Source organism: Lotus japonicus, chromosome 4 (assembly GCF_012489685.1).
Source record: "Lotus japonicus ecotype B-129 chromosome 4, LjGifu_v1.2".
NCBI lineage: Eukaryota > Viridiplantae > Streptophyta > Magnoliopsida > Fabales > Fabaceae > Lotus > Lotus japonicus.
In genome coordinates, this window is record NC_080044.1 from 27,344,612 (window position 1) to 27,357,533 (window position 12,922).

Below are 12,922 nucleotides of genomic sequence, written 5' to 3' on the forward strand. Positions count from 1 at the left end.
TCACTAAGAATTAATGTCCCTAACTTTTTTTTAAAAGAGTGAGTTTGAAAGCTATAGCTTAAGTTAATTTGTTAATATATTACCAAATAATAATAATAATAATAATAATAACATATGTGTGCGGGTATGAGCCGGTTGGGTACTATAATGCTCATACCCGCACTCATACCCACTACTTTTTACGGGTAATTACCTATACCCAACCTCATACCCATTTAGCGGTTTTTTACCCTACCCATAGTTGGTATTTTTTGCGGGTACCATATGGGCCGGAAACCCTATGGGTCCGAGACCCACTGCCATCCCTACATTTAGATTTTGGCAAAGATGAAAAGCTTCCTGTAATGACATTGAATTGTCTAAAGGTGGAGAGCATCGAGTTGCTACCCACGCGAGTATGGGGACGGGAACAGGTAATTTTTTAAAACGCAGGTATGAGGATGGTTCTATAGTACCCTACCCATTGTCATCCCTACTTAGTTGGAATAAACACAATAATATCATACTTTATGATTTATCTTACACAATCCTAATTTGTGCTACTATCACATTCATTTTTTTTAAGATTAATTTGTTGCTAATTTCTTATATCTATGATTTGTGTTATTGTCTTCATATTCACGAAGAATGTAAAACGAGTTCCTGTTGATCTCAACCAGGCTTATAACAGAAGTCTTTATGTCAACTTTGCTTAGCATTTCTGAGTCTTCTATTTCATCCATTGTTTAATATATTTTTAATAATCAAGGTATTAATTGACGTATCAAATACAATAGACGTATTCCCCGTGCAACGCGCGGGTAAAAAAACACTAGTAACTCACAATTAACAAGGTAAACACATATATGCATAGAAAAAATAGAGTCAATTGAAAATATTTGATTTCATTAGTGAACTTTCTAAGTGTATTTGCAATACGATTTAATCAAGTTATATATATATATATATATATATATATAACTTGTATAATTATGATATCAGTAAATGTACATGGGATAGTTTACTATACTAATGATTTCACATAGTAATTAGAAACAAGATTTTTCATCTTCCACTATACAAACCGCTAAAGACTTCACTGTTTCCGCCTAGTGATGCTTCCCACTCTATCGAGGACATCACAATTTGGGTCAATGCCCTAACGACATCTCTCATTTCAGGCCTTTCCATTGGATCTTCTTGTAAGCACCACTCTGCTATTTCTGCTATCTGTAAGATTGATATGAGATTGAAGAATATATATTACAAATAATAAGAATGACAAAATAAAAACACCAATATATGTATGGATCGTAGGAATGTCTTGGTTGTTTCAGGATAAAAGATATAGTTTGAATCCTATTATAGGAAGACAAAACTTTTAAGGTTGTGTTGGCACATCAGACACATGTTGCAAAAGAATACTTGTCTAACACACTCATGAGTCATGACACATCACATATATACAATTTTAATTTAAAATACAAATACATTATAAGCTTTGGCATTGCTTAAACATAGTAAGATATGACTTAAGTATAACAAGTTATTACAATTAGACATCACTACTTATAGTTATAAATATATTTTTTATTTTTCTTCCACTTGTACGTTAATAGTTCTACTTGATCATTTGGAAGTCTTTAATACATATCAATAAATATTATGGATTTTTTTTTTGAAAAACACATAATAATACTTTAGTCTGACAAATGATTGTCAAGTAAAGCATTATTTTGGCACATGAAAGTATAACAAAAGTTACTTAAGTACTTCAAAGAAATCCCATAAAACGTTTTATAAAAACGAAATTTGTTGATCAATTTGGTCATTAAAAATATACATGGAATAATGAATTCATTTTTTTAAGCAAAATGAATTATATATAAATCAAATAATGAATTCAAACTAATCATTCAACATGCACACAAAAAACCGAATTGATCCATAAAAGCTAATAGGAAAATTCATGTAAGTCCTTAAAAGTCATTATTAAAATTAACAATGGTTTTCATATGTGGGAGGGGTGTATTTAGTGAGAAAGACTTTCTTATGTAAGACTGAGAAGAGTGAATATCGACCGTTCAACTATACATGAATGACCAAGATTAAAAATCATTATTACTATTTTATTTTTCAATCCCCTTTCACTTTTACATTGCCACAAAAACTTAAATCTTTTTTACATTTTTCTTTCTTTTATTTGATTAAAATTTCCTTCTCATTTAAAAACTTTAAACCTACATTCTTGATTTCCCATTCACAAACAGTGAAGCACATCACTTATCAGTCCTTCATTCTTCCATTTAAATCCTTTATTTCAGGTAATAATTATTTTTTATCATATTGATTAATAAGTGATACCTTAGTTACTTATAGAAAAAGTATTTGTTTATATTAATAACTCGATAATACTTTTAAAAAAAACTTGATAATGAAAAGAATTGAGCACTACTTTGAAATATTTATCGTGAATAACTATGATGTATATTTAAACTCTTAACACTAATATGTTTATGCCATGTTGTATTTTTTAAACTATACTTCTTTATGTATATTTAGTAATCACAACTTAAAATTTCTGAGTTTGTTATTGGCCCTTGTCAAAACCTGTTGTGCAATGAAAATTCCGCCATACCATTCTTTCAAAGATGTCATTTTACAACACTTTATACCTTAGCCGTTTTAGGGGGTTAGACTATATTGTAATAATATTGTGTAAATTATATTGATATGAGAAAACAACTTTTTCCCTTTAGTGTTTGCTCTTTTTCTATCACCTATGAAGTTTCAACTAAAGAAATATAATTTGATTCCTGATATACCTACTTTTTGATGCGTGGAGAAGAACAATGAGGGGTAGTTCGTATCTTGTTTTAATTATTAATGATTGTTGAGACTTATTCTCATTTTTTCTATTTTTTAAAGCTTTCTTTTGTTTGTCGTAGTGTAAATTGTGGTGTGGATAATCTGACTTAGAACTCAAGCTCTTTCCCCAACTCTGTTTGGGTTGAAGAGGTTCTGTCGGATCTCCTTTCGTTTGTCCAACATGATGTAGTGATTTTTATGTCTGTTTAATCTTTTAATAATAAACTCTCCTTAAAAAATACAATTCCAAATATCTCTAAGCCAATAAATATATATTCATTGCTGCTTGGCTTCTTGTTTGCATCTCATGAATGTTCAGAGACAAATTATTGAGAAGTATAAAGGACCTAGTGATATTCCCTAAGCACCAAATATTTTAATCTCTAGACTAACCTTTTCCCATTTTTATACTGACTCTCCGTGGAGAAATTAAACTAAAAGGGGCATTAAAGACCAATAAGATGTTAGTTTAATGATAGGTAAGTTAGAATTCCCTAAGAATAAGAACGCAAGTTCAAATTTTGAGAAAAATGGTACCTTGTATCCGAATGATGATTAATCTTGTCCTCACAAAAAAAAATGCAGGGGATAAAAGGGAGCATAGAAGCATTGAATCATACATGTATCTAGGTAGAATCTAACCTTGTAGACATCTTCCATTGGATAGCTGGCTTCGAGATTATTATCTATGACATCTTCTAAAGCAATCATCGGGTCATCATCTTGAAATACTTTATTAACCTGAATGTGATGAAAACATAAAATAAAATAAAATAAATCATTTTCTTTTCTATAAGATAGTAAAGCTGATCTATATTCGAGTAGAATAAAGATTGGTAAACACCCAAAGGGTGGTGTAGATCACAAGAGAGATAGGAAGAAATGAGAGATAAGTGATAAATGTGATATACTGACATAGAGTAATTGGATGTCATAGAAATACTGTCAAATATTTTCAAACTTCAATCCAATTCCCCCCTTTCCCCTTATTCTTTGTTTTTCTATATTTTCACAACACTTACAACAGTAATAAGTGAGTTCATTTTGGTGGCTTCTTTGCTCTCTCGGAATAGTGCACGTTTTCCTGTTAATAGCTCTGACAAAACCACTCCAAATGCAAAGACATCAGTTTTTGGGGTCACCTGAAGCTCCTTCACAGATCTTAAAGGTAAAAAATAAAGAATGTTAGAAAAGAATTAATTGGGAAATAAATTATCTTTTCCATTGAATGCACCAAACATTCTAATTATGATTGAAAAGCACAAAACCTACTCTGGTGGAAGGTAGCCTGGTGTTCCAACAAGCCTTGTTGCTATAAAACTTTCATCATTGGTTCTGTCTACTAGCTTTGCAAGTCCAAAATCTCCTACCTTTAGTACACAGAATTGACAGCAACTTAATACTGAAATCTTTGGTAAGCAGTTAGTATTTCTTAGAAGTACAAGTATAATGATTGAAGAGCATCTTTTTTGTTTAATTGTAAATGAATGTTAACATTGTATTCTGATGACAAAAGTGAACAGATGATTCAGGTTAATGTCCCTCCGTAGACCTCGTGCGCATAACGGGAGATTTGTAGCACCATGATTGTCCATTATTAGAATATTTGTTACTTGTCAATGATTTTTCCTTTAGAAAAAAAACTTCAAAGATATAAATTTCAAGTCAGAATAAAAGAAATGAACTCAAGTTACCTTAGCTCTGAGCTTTTCGTCAAGAAGGATATTGCTAGTCTTTATATCTCGGTGAACATATCGTGCTTTCGTATGATCATGTATATATTCAAGACCTTTTGCAGCATCAAGTGCAATCTGAACCCTAGCACTCCATGAAAGAGGCTGGTAACCTGTTCCAGTTCCACCACCAGGTCTTAGATTTATTGGTATATATCTAAAAATATTTGACTTTTTCCTAAACTAAAAGGAATGCATTGCACTATGCACCTGAACTAGATTTAGTTTGGATACAAACAAAAGAACATTAATTGGAGCTTATCTACTAGGAAAAACATGAGTGATCTTTAGTCCGCATCCAAATGGGTTTCTAGTACCTTTGTGGCCTTTATGGTGTTACTGAAAACTGAATACTAATCATTCACCCGATCAGTTCATGGATCTTGGATCCAATATACCTTTTAGTAATGGATCATGAAGATGGTCACTAAGAGATCCATTTGATACATACTCATACACCAAATAGAGGTGATCTTCTCCACTGGCATATCCCAACAGCTCCACCTGCAACAGTGATTATATATCAGTGGTATATTCAAACATCATATCTTTAAGACTATATATATCAAAGAACCATCATCAGAGGTATCACTTACAATGTTGATATGATTGATCCTACACAACACCTTGAGTTCTGCATAGAACTCTCTAGATTTATTAGACCTCATCTTCTTCACAGCAACCTCCTGTGATAAAAAAAACACCCCAATTCTTAATTAGCATTCAGTGCATTAAGAGAATGCAATTTCACTTTGGATTACATCTAAACAGTCTAGGTGGGATTTGCATACCGTCTTCCCTAACATTCCGAAATACACACTCCCAAATCCACCCCTTCCAATTTTTTGAGTTTCATCAAAGTAATTTGTAGCCTCTTCAATGTCATCAAGGTTGTACACTACTGGTCTTTCTGATTCTATTGACATTGCATCTGCACCAATATTTACATGAATATGCAATAGTCCTCCTCTCAGTCTCCTAACAGAGACAATTACTAACAAAATTTATGTTGGCATTTTAAATTACCAGAAATGTATCGCGTATGAAGGTTACTGTTCATTGAGGAGAATTTTCTACTGCGAATTGATCTTTTAGAGACAACTTGTGAATCTTCTTTGCTGATTTGATTGGCTCCTTTTCTCCTGAGAATGACAATGATGATTGCAATAATTGAAAGTAATACCACGCCCGCTAAGATGCCAATGATGATTATCCAGTTCTTATGTTTCTTTTCTGCCAACATGGGAAAAATCAAAGGAAGAGGAATTGACATCAAGAGTGAGTGTTAACACACAAAAGCATCTGTTTAATTTGTTTGGATGAAATCTATCTATCCAAACTTTACCTGGTCAGTGAGCATCATTTGATTAAACATACAAGTCCATTACCCACTTGACCCTATTTCTAGGATTGAATTTAAACCATGAAAAACATTATCAGATGAAGTGAAAATAGTTCAATGAAATATTTGTTATTTCTAAAGAGCAATCATTTTGAAGATTTAACTAAGAGGGCAGGGGCACACATAAATGCAAACGGATAAAATTTAGATATAGTACTTTGGTTACTGTTTGTATTATTATCCAATGAAAAGCTCAGATACCTACTTTCTTAATATATGCTTTATTAATTTTTTCAATGTAATAAATTCCCACAATTTCCACTTTTCTAACTCAATGTCACTTAGTTTCGTTCAATGATTAGCGATATAAAACCTCTAGAAAAAAATTGCTGAGGTTATTAACAGGAATACCAATGCTAGCCTTGATTTTGCAAATTGAAGTACATCACTGCTGTTGATCAAAGTTCAAAGCTTGCTGAAACAATGTAATCTTATTGCAGTATTTAAGTTATGAATCATCACGGAGTATTTTCTAATTTCTAATACACCATAGCATATAGCTAAATACTAATTTCTTACTCTATATTTACATGCAAATTGCTGAAGAAAGTAAAGTGAAAAACATGGAGAGGAGTCACCTTTTTTGTTAGAAGGTGGAACACGAAGCCCTTTCAATTCCTTGGGAACAAACAGCACCCAACCAAGGTCTATGAAACCAGTGTTCTTATCTAGAATTATGTTCATGCTCAGTATGCCAGCCCGTGTAGAATTTAACAGATTAGCAATAGTTGTTTGTGTATCATTCTGCTGAACTGTGTAGGTGACAACTATTTGAGACTCATTTTCTGAACACCCACATGGAATATGTATCGATAAATGCTCTTCCGGAAACAACGTACCGGTAACTGGCCAGGCTTGGCCACTGTAAATCAGGTCTGAAATATTCGAGAAAATGTCATTTGGCCTGACTGTGTAGGTTGTATCATAGAAATATCCGCTAAGTTCATTGGTTATTTTGCAAGAACAAGGTACTGTTATGAGGTAATCTTGTCTGGTTCTATACATTATAGGATTGATTTGGGAAGAACTAACGGAGTAAAAGGTGGCAATTTCTTCAACTGTGTGATTGTGGCTTATGTGGTAGAGGAAGGCATTACATGTTTTGATATTGGCAGAGCAATTAAGAGGAGCTATAACAGACGTTTTTATGGAAACTTCAAAGGCTGAAATTCTATGTAATGAAGTCGCCAACAGAGGGAAAAGAAAAGAAAAAAGCTGAGTGAAAGAAGCCATATTTGTGATCCCTGGTGAAGGGAGAGGAGGAGGAAAAGATAGAACAAGTTTTAAGGTGCACCAGTTGGTCTTGTCATCACTTGATTGTTGACACTTCCGAGGAACAGAAACATTTCAAGTCGCCTATATTATTATAATAATCCGATACCCTTTTGTCAAACTCAGCATTAACCATTAATGTTGATTATAACTATAATAGATATCTTATAGTGTCAATATAAAATAAAACAATCGTTCTCCCTGAACTAATTTCAATGAAGACTTTGGTTGTTACCAATAAAGTTCAGCACAACTAGTAGATAGTTAGACTCTGTAAGCATCTAGTTGAGGATTCGATGCTAGATGATGTGTATGAAGATTGAAAAATGATTTGTTAGGAGAGATCTACTTAATGTGATCTCAGAGCATTGAGAGACTTGGCCTCCAACCGTGGAAATATATTGTTTCAACAAAAAATATGAAGACTTAGGATGTTACTTCCGAGATAAACATTACTACTCGATGCTTACAATTCTTTGCTAACTAGGTTACCTTCTGTGAATGACGAGGATGAGAGTATTTTTCTGTGGAACCACTAAAGACAGTACTAGCCACATAGCCAGTTGAAGATAACAGCTATAGATACCTATGATTCCACCACTTGTCATACCATTAATTTTTCTCCCCTTCAATTTGTAAAGTGCCCACTAGAATCTTGTTGTTGTGTTTTTAACGCGGTGCCTAAGTTAAATTTAAATTGATTTAATAAAAATAAAATTTGCTCCAAGTTTGAGCTGGTTCAAGGTGGCTTCATATTTTTCGAGAATAGATTGACACGGTATGTTTAAAGTCTTACACTAATGACAAAATGGGAGGAGAATCTAGTGACCTATTTGGCCGAATGATCAGGATTCAGGAGGGAGACATTCCAATAACCATGCATGAGATCCTGTCATGTCTCCCAAGTTAGAGGCAGAACACAGAAATTGTTGTCAGGTCTCCTCATAACCTTCATCTAGAACCACTAATACACCTTGAAATTGAAAGTCAATCAATGCCTTCATGCCAAGGCACCATTTTTTTGTAATTCTCTTTTGTAAGACAGGGCAACTGGAAAGTGATATCTATAGCTTGCCATCTCTGAAACACTTTCAATACTTCTCTTAATCCTCTATATCAAACCAAGCTATGGTTCCACTGTATTAGAGGAATAGAAGGAAGTTCTAAAAGAGAACTCAAACTTGCTTCATTCCAAATGTCAAGTACATGGACAGGTATTTATAGGTACAATTAAAAAGTCAATACTAACTTCTGGGAACTTGCTAATTAGAATCCACCATAAATATTCTTCTACACTATTATTGAATTAAAGTTATCTAGATTTTTACTTAGAATATTTAACAATAACTCCAGATTTCTTTAATTTTAAACTGTAAATCATAATCGTTAATACAAATCCAGGTGCAATGGTTGCCCTAACTCATTCAATTCTCTTCAAGAACTCATCTAAAGCAAAATTTGTAGTTTTTCATCCACAGATAATTTCTCACTCAACCATTTATTGTCATTCAGATGAAAATAACTTCGGAATTATGCAGAAATAAGTTCTAGTTCTAAATGAATCTGGCCGTAATGGAAAACAGGGATGACTAGATTCCATACCATCTGGTGACAAAGTGGAGAAAAGCTCAACATTAAGAGACTTTAACTAGATTGAGTTAAGGTATTTAAGATATTGCTGTTTTGACTAAAATATATCAAACGAAACATTTGATCTGATTATAATAGCTAAATACGTGAAACTCCTGGCATTGCTATGTGCTGAAAGCCATCAGTAACTTAGTTGCACTGTGCATTGTTAACAGAGAATGAAAGAAAGCCACTATACAAAATTTGTGTAGAATGTGGGTAATGGTCACCATGGTTCAGTAAGCAGGAAGAGATTCCAAGCTTCTCAGTACGTCATTTTCAATGCCCAGCCGAACTAAGGGACATATCTCCCCCGATCTCGTGGATAACTTTCTCCACCTTGACCAACATATCTAACAACATGAAAGTAGTAAATAAGTGTCTGGACACCCTCTGACATATAAAATTAACAAAATAATGGATGTAGCACAAACAAGAGATCTAAGAATACTTAAGCATAAAGAGCATGACTCAAGAATAATACTGATATGAGGTACATAAGCTACAGCGTACATGAAAAAGAATTCATCTTCAAGCCAAACAAGAATAAGAAACTTTCCATTCATATTCTGCTTAGGACTGGTAGAAAAAATAAAAAATGAATTAACCAAATAAAATGGTACATCATATTTAACCAATGTTAGAGAGATAAGCAGTAAAGAAAGAGGGATTGCTACCGTGGAAGGAAGAATCTTCCATGTACCTCTGCATCCAAGGAAAATAAAATCATGAAACAACAAAAAGATCAGTTAGAGAGATGAACCTCACAGATGTTCACATCTTAGAGAAAACTAATATTATAATGAGCATTTTTTCAATGTAATTGTGGTGATAAAAAATTCAAATATATCCTCGCAAAAATTCAAAACATGTACCACAATTTGAGACTTGAGATCAATTTCCTCTGAAACAGTTGGTTGAGCTGCAAGATATGTTTTAATTCAAATGAAACAGGTTGTTGTAGAAATCAGAACAAAAATTACTCTGGTAAAACTTAAAATTTCACTAACCATGCTTGACCTCGGAACAATCCATCAGGAGTGTGGCAAAACTTGGTGGTAAGGCTGGGAGGGTACCGTCAAACTTTTGAGCAGGAGTTGTTTCCTTTTCTTGGGTTCCTGAAGGTTGCTCTCCATTATTTATACGTAGTGGCATTTGTGGAACGTAATTGTCAAGGGGAGTCATAAAGCTCAGTTCCTCACAAGATCTACAAGGACAGCAAGGCTCAGGACATATTTTCCAATCTCCATCACAAGTTCACAATTGATACTTCAATATAGGTAATATGAGAAAAAGAAATTATGAATTAACAGCGGACAAAGGTGGGGGAAAAGAAAAAGAACTACATGAAAATAGAAAACAGAGCAGTGAAACCTTATGAAATAAACTTATAATGACAATTTATAATGTATCAAGGCGTAAGAACTCAGAACCACTTGATCCTACGTCTCCAATATAACCTAACAAACCAATCATAAAAGTTAATTTTATACCTGTGGGCACGCTTGTTTGAGGACATGAATTCTGATTGCGATGAAATTTCAGAACCAAAGTCAGTATTTAATGGTTCTGGGTCCTTCTCGTCTTTCAGGATCTCCTGGGAAGGAACACAACCATCAGGAATCAACAAGTAACAATACTGTTTTAGAAGAGCAGACCCTGGTATTATGATAAGCAATTATCACCTTCAAAGCATTGATAAATGACTGTGTTTCATATATTGATGGAAACCGCAGAGCGAACTTCTGAATCTGCTAAAAAGAAAATTTAGCCTTGTAAAGCTTCCATTCACTATCTATTCCATAATCTGAATGCAAAGAAAAAACTGAATTCGCAGTTCAATCAATAAATTAACATCCTGTGACACCTTGTAATCCAATTATCACGTTCAAGCAAAGTTACAATCATCAAAGGCAAGAACCAACACTGTATTTCCAGTTTGGTACTTATATTATAAGTCACAATGGAATAATATTCATGGAAGTCATCAACAACTTTTTTTCAAAATTAACAACTGACCACAGTGAGTTAGAGAGGCAATAAACTAGTCTATTGCTATGCCATCCAGTGAAAAGGTGCTATATGGGACGATTTCAATTAATAACTTGTCAACTTGCATGAAAATCTAGTAAATAGTGAACTGAAATGTTTTCTTACAAATTTACCAAATCAATCATATCAACCCTTGAATGATAGAAATTATGACTAAGTTTCCGAAATATGCAGTTCTCTCCACAATATATTAAAAATGTAAAAGTAAAATTGATCATATTAATCAATCCTTCAATGATAAAATTAAAAATCATGACTAACGTTCCTAAACATGCATGCATTTCTTCAATCAAATTAGTTCTCAGGTCACAATTCTCGACAATTGCTTCAGCCAACTCAGTTACAACTCCACCATTGTCTAGAATAACAAATTTGACTAATAAAATACACATTATAGATCAATTTGATGACTAAATGCACAATTAAGGACGCTAATATAATCTCCATCATTCAGTTTGTATACCAAAATCACTCGACTATCTACTCCGTGAAAATAAATCACTGTGGAAACCAGTTATGAACGGCTAATCATACACGGGGAACAAATCTTACCTCGCCGGCGGAATCTCGGTAGCTCACTAGCACAGTTCTGATGCCCCGTGCAGGAAGCTCTGGGACGCACGATACCTGTGGCCATGAAAATAGCAGCTTCGAAACGTAGTGTTCTTCCTGCAACATGTCACACAAAACTCCTCAGATTTCAAAAAATTGAAACGCGTTGTTTCCGATTCAATCACCAAAATCGTCAGAACACGAATAATCAATCAAATTAGCTTCTCGAAAACAGTTGCAACAATCAAGATGATAATCAATATCCTATCAATTCGAAAACAGTAGCAATGCAATTGCAACTTCTCCGATTTGATTTCATAGGTTAAAAATTGTGAAGCGAGGTAATGAATAGCGAAGAATGAGGACTGACGAGGTGTTTGGAGTTGAAGGAGACGGTGAGGATGGTGTCGGAGGCGGAGAGATCGGGGGAGAGGCGGAGGAAGGCGGCGGAGGAGGACGAGGAGGAGATCCAGTTGCCGCGAGGAGTGCGGTTGCGGAGGCGCGGAGGGAGAGGGAGGAGACCTGCGGCGGCGGAGGAGGAGGAGGAAGTGATTGGAAGAGAGGAATAAGGGATGAAGCGTGCGAAGGAAATCTCCCACTGATCCCTCATAGAAACCAGAGCTAGGGTTCCCGCCATTTTTGAATTTTCCTTTTCTTTCACATTCAACCAGTGCTTCCTTTAATTTATATATATGCGCTTCTACATCTACAAACCCAGTGTGTGTAGTGTGACTGTGAAATGTGAAATGTGAAATGTGAAATTTATTTTTTATCTTACTTTATTTGATAATTTTTAAAGATTTTCAAAATTATATCTTAAAGTCTATTTAGTTATGATGATGCAGTAGAAAAGAAAAGTATACATATTTTGTTTTAATTGAACATTAGCAGCACCAATTGGATGAGATGGGAGAAGCTGGCTAGACTAAAGGGGTGTGGTGGATTCACTGGATTGGGTTTTGGGATGTTTCATTCCTTTAATCTATAGCTATTCTAGAAAGTAGAAACAATGGTGGAGGCTTTCAACAAATGGTGCCTTTGGGGTTGCCTTTGTTGACAAAGATTTTTAAAGCATGCTAGGACAATAGCTCTTCTATCTCGAATGCTATTTTGGGTTTCAAACCAAGCTCAAACCAAGATACTTGGAGAAGCATTTTTAAGGCTAAATAAGTTTTTGAAAGTGGTAGTATTTAGAGAATTGGTGATAGGAATGTAAGGTTAATCAAGTCTCTCTTTTTATTTTTGGGTTAGCTTTAATGATGATAAAAGGTAAAGTTATAAAAGTTTATGATCTTATGTCACTCAAAATCTTAATCAGATAACAGGTTCAAGAGATCATATGATAAGAAATAGTGTGAGAAAGTGCAATGACAAAAGATGTACAAGCTACATCGCACATTCAATATTATACAAAGCATCATATGAAGAAATCAAA

At 34.0% G+C, this 12,922-nt stretch overlaps 2 protein-coding genes across 3 annotated transcripts; both read right to left on the minus strand.

Moving 5' to 3' along the window:
- Positions 1-882: 882 nt before the first annotated feature.
- LOC130710035 (lysM domain receptor-like kinase 3) lies at positions 883-7,289 on the minus strand. The gene is made up of 10 exons (XM_057559188.1): positions 6,561-7,289; positions 5,607-5,813; positions 5,372-5,511; positions 5,177-5,266; positions 4,979-5,084; positions 4,542-4,693; positions 4,120-4,217; positions 3,870-4,008; positions 3,490-3,588; positions 883-1,209 (listed from the first exon to the last, which is right to left on the minus strand). Exons 1-10 carry the CDS (start codon positions 7,213-7,215, stop codon positions 1,045-1,047), a joined length of 1,851 nt encoding a protein of 616 aa, XP_057415171.1. The 5' UTR covers positions 7,216-7,289; the 3' UTR covers positions 883-1,044.
- A 1,574-nt stretch (positions 7,290-8,863) lies between these two features.
- On the minus strand, positions 8,864-12,161 carry LOC130711993 (protein POOR HOMOLOGOUS SYNAPSIS 1). Of its 2 annotated transcripts, XM_057561809.1 has the most exons (9): positions 11,858-12,161; positions 11,488-11,604; positions 10,569-10,634; positions 10,377-10,480; positions 9,894-10,090; positions 9,759-9,805; positions 9,561-9,588; positions 9,397-9,462; positions 8,864-9,236 (listed from the first exon to the last, which is right to left on the minus strand). In XM_057561809.1, exons 1-8 carry the CDS (start codon positions 12,122-12,124, stop codon positions 9,446-9,448), a joined length of 843 nt encoding a protein of 280 aa, XP_057417792.1. In that variant the 5' UTR covers positions 12,125-12,161; the 3' UTR covers positions 8,864-9,236; positions 9,397-9,445. The 2 variants fall into 2 exon arrangements, with proteins under 2 accessions (XP_057417792.1, XP_057417791.1); XM_057561808.1 differs by lacking the exon at positions 9,397-9,462 and having other exon boundaries at positions 11,858-12,160.
- Between the last annotated feature and the right edge of the window lie 761 nt (positions 12,162-12,922).

Excerpts from the sequence above, each read along its gene's own strand:
- LOC130710035 (XM_057559188.1), bottom strand. The coding sequence starts at position 7,215 with ATGGCTTCTTTCACTCAGCTTTTTTCTTTTCTTTTCCCTCTGTTGGCG. Across the intron at positions 5,814-6,560 it reads TCCACCTTCTAACAAAAAAG|AAAAGAAACATAAGAACTGG; the intron begins GTGACTCCTCTC and ends CCATGTTGGCAG. Across the intron at positions 5,512-5,606 it reads TCATACGCGATACATTTCTG|ATGCAATGTCAATAGAATCA; the intron begins GTAATTTAAAAT and ends ATATTGGTGCAG.
- LOC130711993 (XM_057561808.1), bottom strand. The coding sequence starts at position 12,124 with ATGGCGGGAACCCTAGCTCTGGTTTCTATGAGGGATCAGTGGGAGATT. Across the intron at positions 10,091-10,376 it reads TCAAACAAGCGTGCCCACAG|ATCTTGTGAGGAACTGAGCT; the intron begins GTATAAAATTAA and ends CTGTCCTTGTAG. Across the intron at positions 9,806-9,893 it reads TTGTTCCGAGGTCAAGCATG|CTCAACCAACTGTTTCAGAG; the intron begins GTTAGTGAAATT and ends CATATCTTGCAG.